Source organism: Leucoraja erinacea, chromosome 38, assembly GCF_028641065.1.
Source record: "Leucoraja erinacea ecotype New England chromosome 38, Leri_hhj_1, whole genome shotgun sequence".
Classification (NCBI taxonomy): domain Eukaryota; kingdom Metazoa; phylum Chordata; class Chondrichthyes; order Rajiformes; family Rajidae; genus Leucoraja; species Leucoraja erinaceus.
This window is the reverse complement of record NC_073414.1, coordinates 655,992-669,044: the sequence shown is the minus strand read 5'-3', so window position 1 is coordinate 669,044 and position 13,053 is coordinate 655,992. Positions and strand designations below refer to the sequence as shown.

At 54.1% G+C, this 13,053-nt stretch overlaps 2 protein-coding genes across 5 annotated transcripts; one reads left to right on the top strand and one right to left on the bottom strand.

Moving 5' to 3' along the window:
- Positions 1-229: 229 nt before the first annotated feature.
- On the bottom strand, positions 230-9,038 carry si:dkeyp-117b8.4 (E3 SUMO-protein ligase ZBED1). The gene is made up of 4 exons (XM_055663534.1): positions 8,935-9,038; positions 7,320-7,606; positions 6,069-6,204; positions 230-5,380 (listed from the first exon to the last, which is right to left on the bottom strand). The coding sequence occupies exons 2-4, from the start codon at positions 7,572-7,574 to the stop codon at positions 3,480-3,482; spliced, it is 2,292 nt and encodes a 763-aa protein (XP_055519509.1). The 5' UTR covers positions 7,575-7,606; positions 8,935-9,038; the 3' UTR covers positions 230-3,479.
- A 150-nt stretch (positions 9,039-9,188) lies between these two features.
- Positions 9,189-13,053, top strand: mrps12 (mitochondrial ribosomal protein S12). 4 transcript variants are annotated; one of them, XM_055663537.1, is made up of 3 exons: positions 9,189-9,215; positions 10,165-10,249; positions 12,344-13,053. In XM_055663537.1, the coding sequence occupies exons 2-3, from the start codon at positions 10,201-10,203 to the stop codon at positions 12,766-12,768; spliced, it is 474 nt and encodes a 157-aa protein (XP_055519512.1). In that variant the 5' UTR covers positions 9,189-9,215; positions 10,165-10,200; the 3' UTR covers positions 12,769-13,053. The 4 variants fall into 4 exon arrangements, with proteins under 4 accessions (XP_055519512.1, XP_055519511.1, XP_055519513.1 ...); XM_055663536.1 differs by lacking the exon at positions 9,189-9,215 and adding an exon at positions 9,274-9,468; XM_055663538.1 differs by lacking the exon at positions 9,189-9,215 and adding an exon at positions 9,276-9,405.

Here is a 13,053-nt window from a genome sequence, read left to right as displayed (position 1 = left end):
CAGTGTGTGTGTGTGGGGTGTGTGTGTGTGTGTGGGTGAGTGTGTGTGTGTGTAGGTGTGTGTGTGTGTGTGTGGGTCTGTGTGTGTGGGGTCAGTGTCAGTGTATATGTGTGGGTGTATGTGTGTGTGTGGTCAGTGTGTGTGTGGGGTCAGTGTCTGTGTGGGGTCAGTGTGTGTGTGGGGTCAGTGTGTCTGTGGGGTCAGTGTGTGTGTGTGTGGGTCACCTTGTCCGTGATGGAGAAGCTTGTGTGGTCCTGAGATCCTGAGAGCGATGCCGTCTGGAGCTATGGTCCTGGTAGGGTCACCCATGGCGGTAAGATTGAGGGGGAGGTCTCTGACAAAGAGTGATCCAACCAAGACCTCAATGGTGGAACAGGTGGAGGACGATGGCTGACCTTAGTGGAGCGCCACAACGGCTGGGAAGGCGGATGAAAGGGGTCTCCGTTCGTCTTGGACTCCAAGCCACTGGATCCTAACCCAGATCTGTCAAGGACCGTGTGTGTGGTGGCTGTCTGTACACCAGTCTCCCCACGTTAAACAAAGTCACGTACTGGCGTCCTCCAACCCAGGAGACACCCATGGTCAGCCATGACCGAATGGGGCCTAAAAAAAAATCTGCAGTTCTTTGTTTCTATAAACACCAGGACTGATCTTCAATGGGTCATGTCGTTGGATTGAAGTTTTATGGAATTCAGTTTTGCATGAGTTGGGGGACGTCGCTGTCCTGCCTGTCCCATGATGGTGACCACACATGTAACACGCTCTGGGCATCCTGAAGATGTGACATGGATGGTTTGTTCCCTTAACAATTAGTTGTTTTACACCTGTTTCTATGAGGCAGTGGTTTTATCAGTACAGGAAATAAATAGAAAATGTATCATTTATCCACACTGCCGTCTGTTTATTGGGAATAACCAAGGCCGTCTAATACCTAACGGCGGGAGCAGTTCCAACTTCCAGCACAGAAACCGCTGTGTTTGTGATGAGATACTGGTGTCGTCACCACATGTAGACACCCTTCCTCGTGCTCATTAACTGACAGAAGGATACGGGATACATAGGTCAGGCAAGACTATAAGGTATAGGGACAGAACGAGGCCATTCGGCCCTTGGAGTCTGCTCCGCCATTCAACCGGTCAGGGAACGGCTCGGTCCATCACTGCTCCACTGAGGGTGTGGGGACAGATCATTCGCACACACAGGGCAGGGAGACCACCAGATTGGAGCTTAAACCAACATGTTGCTGTTAGCAGGAAGCATGTTGATCCTGAAACAATTGTCCATTGTTGTCCATCCAGCAAACACAAGATCACTCAGTGGTCCAGGCAGCATCTGTGAAGATGGAATCTGCTTGGTTTTCAGCTCAATGATCACTCATCAAATCTGGGAGAGATTGACACCTGGTTCTGGAGGATCTACAACCTCTGTTTCTCTCTACACAGATGCTGCCTGATCTGCTGTGTTTCCAAGATGTATTTTTAGATTCATAACATCTGCGGTTATTTTAAAACGAAAGTTAATTCATTTGAATAAAAATCAAAACAACTGCAAGAATATCCAATTGGGATTCGTGGTTTGGGAACAGCTCTGCTCAAGACCGCAAGAAATTGCAGAGACGTGGATGTAGCCCAGTCTATCACACAGACTGGACTCCCCGCCATTGATTGCGTCTACACTTCACGCTGCCTCAGGAGAGCAGCCAACATAATCAAGGACCTTCTTTCACCTTGTTCATTCCTCTTCTCCCCTTTTCTGTCGGGCAGAAGATGGAAAAGCTTGCCAGCTACAGGACCAGGTTCTTACCCACTGTTATCAGACTACGAACAGTCCCGTTCTTCCATCCTACCTCGTCGTGGACATTAGGCTTGTAACACTGCAAAAGTAGATTCTGCACTCTGCTAAAGTTCTCTTTGCACTAGAAACATAGAAAACAGGTGCTAGAGAAGGCCATTCGGCCCTTCGACTAGATGTCGTAGCTTGCCATGATTGGACTCATGCATTGTATGATCTGATTTAATCAATTAGCATACAAACAAAAGCTTTTCACAGTATCTCCATACACATGATAATAATAAACCAATAACAAACCAATACAAATATTTAGCATCTGATTGTCAGGAATATTCTCCTGTGGCCGTGGATGAGGACGCCCTTAGCCTCGTTTGTTCGGTTCCCCGTCAAAGATAGTCCGAAGATCATCATAGAGGTAGATAGTAGTCCAGGACTGCTCTCTGGTTGTGGTAGGATAGTTCAGTTGCCAAATAGACAATAGGTGCAGGAGTAGGCCATTCGGCACTTCGAGCCAGCACCGCCATTCAATGTGATCATCCCCAATCAGTACCCCTTTCCTGCCTTCTCCCCTATCCCCTATCCCCTGACCGCTATCTTTAAGAGCCTTATCTAATTCTCTCTTGAAAATAACAACTGGGAAGAAACGTCAGCCCACGGATTGAGCCAAGGCCTGCCTCTGGCGGGTCAGGAGGTCATGGAGTCAAGTCCTGCTCCACAGACTTGGTGTAGGTTGATGATTCAGCTTCATGCTGAGAGAGCAGAGATTAAACCCAGGTCTTGTTTGCCTCCCTAGATTGTCAGCAATAATCACAGCCTACTGTTTCATTAGGTACAGAGGATATCACAACATTAGAACAAGCAGCCATTACATCAGGGACAGTTTCTTCCCAGCTGTTATCAGGCAACTGAATAATCCTACCCTTAACCAGAGAGCAATGAACTACTTTCTACCTCATTGATGACCCTTGGACTATCCTTGATCGGACTTTGCTGGCTTAACTTTGCACTAAACGTTATTCCCTTATCATGCATCTATACACTATAAATGGCCCACGTATTGTCTTTCCGCTGACTGGTTAGCACACAACAAAAACTTTTCACTGTACCTCGGTACACGAGACTATGAAATGTGGATTCAGTTTTTGTTTCAGTGTTACAGCAATGAGTAACTCTGCCCACTGAGGAGCGCTGTCACTGACTGAAGGAATGCAAGTACCTACAAGCTGGTCATCTGCTCCAGGGTGAAAAAAATTGCTGGAATCAATGCAGAGGCCACGAAGAAAGGCATTGGTTGATCAGGGAGATTCAGCACGGGTTTATTCTGGGAGGTGATGTTGGATTGGCTTGAGTTCATGTGTTGGATGGATTAAAGAAGGTTGTCCACCTCAGACCACCGTCAAGGAATGATGTGCCTGCACCTCCAGGCTTTGTGTTCTTTCCCCCTGTACTCTATCATTTACTGTTCAAGTCCTGCCCTTGTTTATTTATGTGAATAAATAGAATCTGTCAAATTCCACGGTGCACGGATAGCTTTCGTTCAAAGAACATGATTAGGATTAGGATCACATAATGAGCAGGATTGGGCCAATCAGTCGCTTGTGTCTCTTCTGTCGAGACTGGCGCTGCTGTACTGGGAGCGTGGGGTTAGAGCAGCGAGTGGACGGGCCGAAGGGCCACTCGGTTTGGCGTCACTGGAGGAGGTCGATGTACGGGACGTTTGTGTGAAGGAACACGATGTACTCCACATCAGTGTCGGTGCCGCCGGCGGGCGTGGAGTTGTGGCGGGGAGAGAGCGGCCCGGCGGCGGCGGGGATGGGCAGGAAGCGGCGGGCGAGGCGGGCGAGCGCCGGGAAGCGATGCCCGTTGTCCCGCCACCAGTGGAATGGGTCGGAGTCGCGTTTGCGGAGCGGCTCGGACAAGTACCCGTCCAACTGCAGCCGAGACTCGGGCATCGCGCCCGCCGGCTCCGCGCCGAACAACAGGTCATAGTCGCTGGGCAGGGCGGCCGGGGGCGGGCCCGGGCTAGCAGCCCCTGGGGACGGGCCGAGCGGCGGCGGGCACGGGCTAGCAGGCCGGGGTTCGGGCGGAGTGGCCGCCAGCAGTGCCCGCACCTTGCGGTGGATGTGGTCCCGGGTGCGGGCGTCGAGGAAACGCAGGTCCTTGAAGCGCGGGTCGAGGAAGGAGGCGATAGCGGCCAGACCAGCGGGACCTGTGGCCACATCGGGGCCGCTCTCCAGTTCCCAGCGGCGCAACAACAAGTGTCGGAGCCGGGCCCCAGCTGCCCTGGCCGGGCTCGCCACCTCCAGCGGACACTGGGCCAGCGCGGCGGCCACTCCATGTAGGCAGGGCAGCAGCGCCGACACTGAAGCGTTGTGGGGCTCGGACAGGAAGGCCAGGCCGAGCCGCAGCGGCTGCAGGACGGACACCAGGTCCCGCAAAAGCTGCCAGTGTTGCGGGGAAAGTGCGGGCTCGCTGTCCAGTGCCGGCCGCATCCGCAGCAGCCGCTCGCACATCTGTAGCGTGTTGTCCCAGTGCGGGCCAGTGTCCGCCTCCGGCCACTGTCCGGCCGGGAACAGACCGGTGTCCAGCGGCTCCGGCCACTGTCCAGCCTGGAGGAGACCGATGTCCAGCGGCTCCAGCCCGTGTCCGAAGTCCGGGCCGAGCTGCAGTTGCGCGGCGAGGCGGCGAGCTGCTCCGAGTGCCGGTTGTAGAGCCTCGAGTCGCAGTGTTTGTCGGAGACAGAGGTCGAGGGCGCGGCGGGCGCACGGGAGGCTGTATGGCGGCCACTCGGCCCGGGCCCGCGGGCTATCCTCCACCACACAGATGACGGCAGCGGCGGGGAGCTGGTAGTCGGCGAGGGCAGAGAGCAGGAGGTCGGGACCGGGAGCTCGGCCGGTCCGGAGAGCGCAGCGCACCGTGGCCCAACGGGCGTCCGTGTAGTGGGCTAGCACAGTGAGGAAGGGCCGACCGCCGGGGCCGCTCCAGCTGTGAGTGGATAACGCCAGCGCCGGTACCGAGCGCAGCTGTGCCGCCAGATGTTGGCGAGCCCGCAGGTAGAGGCGGCGCAGAGCGGCCGATAACTGAGCCGCTGTCGGGGGTCGGTAACTCGGCTCCAAGTAACCAAGCAGCCGCTTGAAGCCGGTCTGTTTCCCGAGGCCAAGCGGCTGCAGGTCCCGGTAAACCAGGCCCAGCAGTAGCCGGTCCAGCACGTCCCGCCGCCGCTCCGGACACTCCGGACACTCCGGGACCCCCACTCTCTCCCCCACCGCTCGGTTCCTCTTCACCTCGGGCTCCGGCCCCACCGACTCGGATCCGGACGAGGCATCGTCGGCGCCGTGGCGGGGCTGCGCTTCCCCGAGCCGGTGTTTGCGGCGGAGATGCTCCCGGAGACTGGCCGTGCTGGCGTGGAAGCAGAGCTGTTTGCGGCAGAGGCTGCACTCGACGCACCGCTCGTTCAGCTTCTTGAAGAAATCCCATGTCTCAGCCCGGTCCGGGCTCCCGCCCGCCAGCCGCCGCTTGTAGGTCAGCTCGGCGCTTCCCCGGGGACTGCGGGCCGGCCCACAGGAGCGAAGCAGCGTGGACAGCTCGTCTGTGGGGGAGAGGGGAGAAGAGAGGAGAGGAGACGTGAGGAGAAGAGAAGAGAGGAGAGGAGAGGAGAGGAGAGGAGAGGGGAGGAGAGAGGAGGAGAGGAGAGAAGAGGAGAGGAGATGGGAGGAGAGGAAATGGGAGGAGAGGAGAGGAGAAGAGTGGAGAGGAGAGGGGAGGTGAGGTGAATAGAGGAGGAGAGGAGAGGAGAGGATATGGGAGTAGAGGGGGAGGAGAGGAGAGGGGAGGAAAAGTGAGGAGAGGAGAGAAGAGAGGAGAGGAGAGGAGATGGGAGGAGAGTAGAGAGGAGAGGAGAAGTGAGGAGAGGAGAGGAGGAGACGTGAGGAGAGGAGAGGAGGAGACGTGAGGAGAGGGCTACAGTATATATGGGTAGAGTGATACAGATACAAGATGGGGCTACAATGATATAGTGACCCAGGGGTACAATTCTTGCTATGGAGGGAGCGCAGAGTAGGTTCACCAAGTTAATTCCCGGGATGGCAGGACTGACATGTGATGAAAGAATGGGTCGACTGGGCTTGTATTCACTGGAATTTAGTATAAAATGGAATCTTATGGAAACATATAAAATTCTTAGAGGATTGGACAGGGTAGATGGAGGAAAAATGTTCCCCATGTTGGGGGAGTCCAGAACAGGGGGGTGGTGGTAAGTGTGTTGTGGGGTGCGGTACCTTCAGTCAGGGTGGGGTGAGGGTCTCCATCTCCTGGCCCCTCGTCCTCCTCGTCCTCGAGCTGTGCAGCGCAGTCCCGCAGCATCTCCGACATGCGCCTGCTGCTGCTGCTGCTGCCCGGCGACCTGTGGGGCTCCTGTGCAGAGCAAAGAGGAGACGTTACATGATGCTCACCTGCCCTGCGGTGGGGAGGAAGGGAACCATGTGGACCCCCTCTCCCAGGGGAGGGGAGTGGCGGGGGGGTGCGGGGAGTCTACAGACTGGAGGGGTCAGATACCACCGGCAGCGATATTGGGGATTGGGTGTGAGTCAGGGGCCTAATGTCAGCACTTCGCGTGGCTGGCTGACAGTCCAACAGCTGGAACACTGACATCTAGTTGTACCCCCACTGACCACTCTCTCTGTCCCCCCCCCTCCCCCTCCCGTGCATACACCTCGCCCACCCTCCCCCTTCACAGTCACCCTGCTCCCCCCCCCCCTCTGTACACTCACCATCTCTCTTGTCCGCTTTCCCACTCCCCCCCCCCCCCCCCCACCAGTCTGATGGAGGGTCCCGACCAGAAATGTCTGTCCATTCCCTCCATAGACGCTGCCTGACCTGCTGAGCTCCTCCAATACTTTGTGCTTAGTTGCACAGAAGATGGTGGGTGTATGGAATGAGCTGCCAAAGGGAAGTAATTGCGGCAGATACAATAACAATGTTTAGGAGACATTTAGACAGGTGAATGGATAGGAAATATTTAGAGGAATGTGAGCAAATGGGACTCGCTTTGATAGCAGAGGTTTACGAGGATGTTGCCAGGAGTTGAGGGTCTGAGGTACAGGGAGAGGTTGAGCAGGCTAGGACTTTATTCCTTGGAGCGCAGGCTAGGACTTTATTCCTTGGAGCGCAGGAGGGTGAGGGGTGATCTTATAGAGGTGTATAAAATCACGATGGGAATAGATAGGGTGAATGTACAAGGATACCCAGGATAGGGGAATCAAGAACCAGAGGACATAGGTTTAAGGTGAAGGGGAAAAGATTTAATAGGAACCTGAGGGGTAACTTTTTCACACAGAGGTGGTTGGTGTATGGAACGCGCTGCCAGAGGAGATAGTTGAGGCTGGGACTATAACAACATTGAAAGATATTTGGAGAGGTTCATGGATAGGACATGTTTAGAGGGCTATGGGCCAACCGTAGGCAGGTGTGGAAAGTTAGTATGGGTGATTTGGGCCGAGTGGCCTGTTTCCGTACACACGTGGACTCACGGGGCTGTCTATGTCCAGCATGTCGCTGTGACCCTGTTCCTCCTCACACTGAGTCTCGTCTCCGGTGCTGTCGGTTCCCTGCGGTTCCCCCTGCCCGGTCTCTGTGGTGAAGTGGATGCGGTGGTGGTTTTGCAGGTGTAGGCGCAGTACTTCAGTGCTGCAAGGGTGGGCTAGCTGCCAGCCACACATGGTGCATTCCAGGGTTCGATCATCTCTCTGCGTTACGTATCTCCACACCTCACTGATGGGCGGCATGGCCCCTCCTCAGCCCCCAGCGGCAGTAATCACTGAGGGAGAGACAAGGTCAGGGTCAGGGACAGGGTGAGTGCATCATACCCCAAACCCCGACCTCCCAACCCCTAACCCCTAATCCTCTCTCTCTCCCCCCCCCCCCCCCCCCCCCCCCCCCCCCCCCCCCTCCAGCCCCAGCGACCAGTATCACTGAGACAGGGACAGGATTAATGCACTGTACCCCAAACCCCGACCCCTAGCCCCACCTACACCCCCTCTCCCATCAGCTCTCATCACCCCAGCATCATGGAGACGGTGAGGGTGAGTGCATCGTGACATACACCCACCCCAACCCTCCCGTATTTCCTCTATTTACTTCTTGCCCCCATCCCTCTGTCTGCCCCCCGATCCCCCCCCCTCCTCATTCCCTGCATCCCCTCTCTCACTCCCTTCTTCCCACTTGACCATTCCCTTCATCTGCTTCATTCCATTCCATTTATCCTCCATTTCCCTGCGTCATTCGCCATCTGGCCCCACAGTCACCTCTCCCTCATCCCCTGCTTCATCTTCTCCACATCCCTCACTATTCACCCCTCCCTTTTGCTCCAAGCACCCCCCTCCTCCTCCCTCATTCTCTCTCCCCTTCTCCCTTCCCCATTCTTACCATCCTTCTCTCCCTTCACCTTCACTCCCACCATCCTCCCCTCTCCCCCCATCTGCATCTTTCCCCCATTCATCAGACGTACAACATTGCACAAGGTGAAGAATACCACTGTTGATATAAAGATGGGGGAACACAGCTAGTGAACACAAGCACCACAGACAAGACAAGGCAAGGCAAGGCAAGACAAGACAAGACAAGACAAGACAAGGCAAGACAAGACAAGACAAGACAAGGCAAGACAAGACAAGACAAGGCAAGACAAGACAAGGCAAGACAAGGCAAGACAAGACAAGACAAGACAAGGCAAGACAAGACAAGACAAGACAAGGCAAGACAAGGCAAGACAAGGCACAAGACAAGACAAGGCAAGGCAAGACAAGGCAAGACAAGACAAGACAAGACAAGACAAGACAACAAGACAAGACAAGACAAGACAAGGCAAGGCAAGACAAGACAAGACAAGGCAAGACAAGACAAGACAAGACAAGACAAGACAAGACAAGGCAAGACAAGGCAAGGCAAGACAAGGCAAGACAAGACAAGACAAGGCAAGACAAGACAAGACAAGACAAGGCAAGGCAAGACAAGACAAGGCAAGGCAAGGCAAGACAAGGCAAGGCAAGACAAGACAAGGCAAGACAAGACAAGGCAAGGCAAGACAAGTCAAGGCAAGACAAGTCAAGACAAGACAAGTCAGTGAGTCAACCACAAGCCACCAACCTGGAGATTATTTCATTGACCGTTGAGTTTCTAACTCGTTGTTCTTCAAGACAACAGATGTTTGTAAAACCCAACGGGCCGGCGCCAGGGATGGGATGAGATGGTATTTCCACAACATCAACACAAACACAGATGTATCTTCATCTCCACCATCCGGGCGCTGAGTGATGACGTTCTGTTACATCCACATCCCCGGGCGGGGCGGCCACTCGGTCCCGGCACCGCGGTCGGTCTGGGCCGGGGGGGGGCGAGTGACGGTGACGGTGACGGTGACGGTGACGGTGAGGGGGGGGGGGGGGAGGGGAGCTCGGGCCGGGGACCAGGGGGGGGGAGGCGGCAGCTGCGGGTTTTGCCGGCGGACGATCCGCTTCTTGTCCCAGCGCCGCCACCGTCGCGGTCGCCAGGGCAAACGCGGCCTAGTCCCGCCCGTGGAACCTGCAGCCTGAGCTCGCCCCGATCCCGGCAACAGCGGTCGGTGAACCCGGGCCTCGGCCTCGGCGTGGTTGCGGCTCCGGCCTGAGGGCGCGGGGGCAGGTGTGTGTGAGGGGAGGGGGGGGCAGATGTGGGGGGGGGGGGGTCCAGCTGCGGGATCCAGCTGTGGTTCAGGTGTGTGTGGGGGGGGGGGGGGGATCCAGCTGTGGTCCAGGTGTGTGTGTGAGGGGGGGGGGGGGTTGTGGTGGGTGTATTAATACGAGTAATATCCAGGTCTGGAGACTGTCACCTTCAGGTCTGTCAGGGTTTCACTGTATCTACAACATCCTGATTATACTGAACAATTTAGCTCCTTGTGTTGTAGAGAGGGCCATAAATCACAATTAAGCCCATGGAGTCTACTCCACTATTCAATCACGGCTGATCTATCTCTCCCTCTCTGCCCCAATCTCCTGACTTCTCCCTGTAACCTTGGACGCCCTTACTAATCAAGACCCTGTCCGTCTCTAAAAATACCCGATGACTTGCCCTCCATGGTAATGAATTCCACAGATTCACCACCCTCCGGCTAAAGAAATTCCTCCTCATCTCCTTTCTCAAGGAACGTCCTTTAATTCTGAGGCTGTGCCCTCTGGTCCTAGACTCTCCCACTAGTGAACGAACATCCTCTCCACATCCACAGGTAAACTACGAGAACCGCCACGACCTCTGTGTAGTCTCCCGCGAACCTTCTCCACACCGAGGCAGCACCCCATCTCCTGCCGCCTCTCATTCTCTTCATTTATCTTCACCTTACAGGACTGAGAACGTGCAGATTTATCGTGTGGATCGGAGATGCTTCCTGTAGCTGTGATGCGGGGCTGTGCCTCATCATTATGTGCAGGTGAGAGTTTCAGCTGGCCCGTTCTCCACTTGCTTTGGGATCGCCTCACCTCTGCATCATCAGAACTACCTCAAGCAGGTATCTGAAATGAGCAGTGTGTAATGGAGGTGTGAAGCCCCGTGCAGGTGAATCGTAACTGGAGTCTGCAGAACCGTCACTCCAGGGGTACGATTCTCACTTGGGGTATGAGAGGTCCTGGTTCCAAATCCTAGATCAGCCTTCGTTCAGCACTGCACAGTGGTGCAGCGATAGAGCTGCTGCCTCACAGCATGTAGGAAAGAACTGCAGATGCTGGTTTAAATTGAAGGTAGATACAAAATGCTGGAGTAACTCAGCAGGAGAGGTAGCACCTCTGGAGAGAAGGAATGTGTTATAATTCTGGTTGAGAGAAGAAGGGTCTCAACCCGAAACATCACCCATTCTTTCTCTCCATAAGTGTTGTTGTTTCAGTGTTAGATAGCCAGGTTCTGACTAAGGGGGCTACCTGCATGGAGCTTGTAAGTTCTCCAGGACCACGTGGGTTTTCCCTGGTTTTCTCCTACACTCCAAAGACGTACAGGTTTGAAGGTTAATTGACTTCTATAAAATGTCCACAGTGCATAGAATAGAACATGTGTACAGGTGTACCAGTGATCACTGGTCAGTATGGAATCAGTGGGCTGAAGGGTCTATTGCCACGCTGTATCTCTAAAACAAAACTTTCCTTGGATGAGGATGTTAAGGGTTAACAAGGCAGGAAGGAGTTGAGGTGCAGATCAGCCAGGATCTAAAAACTAAAACATACAGACAGACCTGTAAACAGACCCTCAGGAATAATGGTTGATTTACCAGATTTGTGATGGGTGGGTGATTTAAGAACCCATGCATTCAGAACTGACTGATCGGTAGAATGATGCCTGAACTCCCCCTTCCCCTTGTATTCTGATACATCTTGTGCTTGCCCAGGGATCCCACCAGGGACAAGGGCAATTTAAGGCAGGTAGTGATGATGTAACACAAGGAAGGATTTGCTGGCTCATTGAAACATACAGAATAGTGAGAGGCTTGGACAGAGTGGATGTGAAGAGGAGAGCTGGGAGAGTCTCTGAATTAAAGGACGTTCTTTCAGGAAGGAGACGAGGAGAAATTTCTTTAGTCGGAAGGTGGCGAATCTGTGAAATTCTTTGCCACAGAAGGCTGTTATCGCCAGGTCATTGGATATTTTAATGGCAGAGATCCATAGATTCTTGATTAATACGGGTGTCAGGGGTTATGGGGAGAAGGCAGGAGAATGGGGTTAGGAGGGAGAGATAGATCAGCCATGATTGAAGGGCGGAGTAGACTTGATGGGCCGAATGGCCTAATTCTACATATGGTTTAGGGAGACACAAGAAACTGCAGATGTTGGAATTTTGAGGAAAGCACAAGTGCCGGAGGAATCCCGCGGGTCAGGCAGCATCTGTGGACGGAATGGACAGACTCCGTGGGTCAGGCAGAATGGACGGGCCACATTTTGGGTTAGTTCCTGTCCCCGACTCCCATATTTATTCATTTTTTTCATTCCACTCATGGGCCTTCCTTCGGCTTTACATTTAATTCCTCCTCTTCTCTCTGTATCCGACGCCCATTTATCTCCTTTTCACCAGCTTTTGTCACTTACTCCATCCCCACCCACTTCCCTCACCTGTATCCAACTATCACTTGCCAGGAATTGTCCCTCTCTTTTCCAGCTTAATCTCCCACCACCCACTCCATCCGTCTGGAGAGTCATGACCCCAAATGTCACCTGTCCATTCCCTCCACAGATGCTGCCTGACCCACTGAGTTCTTCCAGCCTTCATCAGCTAGAGAGTGGTCCTGACCTCCCATCTACCTCATTGGAGACGATTGAACTATCTTTAATCAGACTTTATCTTGTACTAAACATTATTCCCTTTATTCTTTATCTGTACACTATGGACAGCTTGATTGTAATCATGTATAGTCTTTTCTCTGACTGGAAAGTGGGAAAATAAGAGTTTTCCACTGTACCTCGGTCCATGTGACAAGTACTTGGTCAGTACCAGGGATGTGTGAGTAGTGAGTAGCGGGTAACTTTGCTGTGCTTCCCTCTAGGTGCAGTGAGACTGGTGGGCTCCTCCTCGCCGCCTCCCCTCCTCCAGCGAGTGATGCACGCATCTCCTGCTATCCCTTGGCAGAATGGCCGCCCCATGACCACTCTGCACCAGATGCACAAGGCAGGCAAGCCCAAGCGGCCCCCCACCAAGCTGGGCCCCACCTATGGCCACCCCCAGCTGAAGGGGGTGGTGCTGAAGACCATGATACGCAAACCCAAGAAGCCCAACTCTGCCAACCGCAAGTGTGCCCGCGTCAGGCTCAGTAACGGCAAGGAGGTGATCTGCTTCATCCCTGGGGAAGGCCACAACCTGCAGGAGCACAACATCGTACTGGTGGAGGGTGGCAGGACCCAGGACCTGCCTGGCGTTAAACTCAAGGTGGTGCGGGGCAAGTATGACTGTGCCCACGTGCAGAAAAAGTAGCCCAGCATTCCCCACCGACCCAGGGCTGGAGGACAATGATCAATATCATCGTTCAACCAGGCAATGTAGACCAATGATCAATATCATCATTCAACCCAGGAATGTGGAGCATCATTAAACCTTCCCTGCTGACCCATGGCTGCAGCCAATGCTGAACGTTCATCGTTCAACCTGGGACTGTACGGCAATGATAAATATCATCGTTCAACCTGGGTCCGTAGACCAACGTTACACTTCGCTAGACCCTGGATTGTAGGCCAACATTAAACGTGATTATATTTATAA

Excerpts from the sequence above, each read along its gene's own strand:
- mrps12 (XM_055663537.1), top strand. The coding sequence starts at position 10,201 with ATGCTTCCTGTAGCTGTGATGCGGGGCTGTGCCTCATCATTATGTGCA. Across the intron at positions 10,250-12,343 it reads TGCCTCATCATTATGTGCAG|GTGCAGTGAGACTGGTGGGC; the intron begins GTGAGAGTTTCA and ends GCTTCCCTCTAG.
- si:dkeyp-117b8.4 (XM_055663534.1), bottom strand. The coding sequence starts at position 7,574 with ATGCCGCCCATCAGTGAGGTGTGGAGATACGTAACGCAGAGAGATGAT. Across the intron at positions 6,205-7,319 it reads TGCTGGACATAGACAGCCCC|GAGCCCCACAGGTCGCCGGG; the intron begins GTGAGTCCACGT and ends TGCTCTGCACAG. Across the intron at positions 5,381-6,068 it reads TCACCCCACCCTGACTGAAG|ACGAGCTGTCCACGCTGCTT; the intron begins GTACCGCACCCC and ends TCTCCCCCACAG.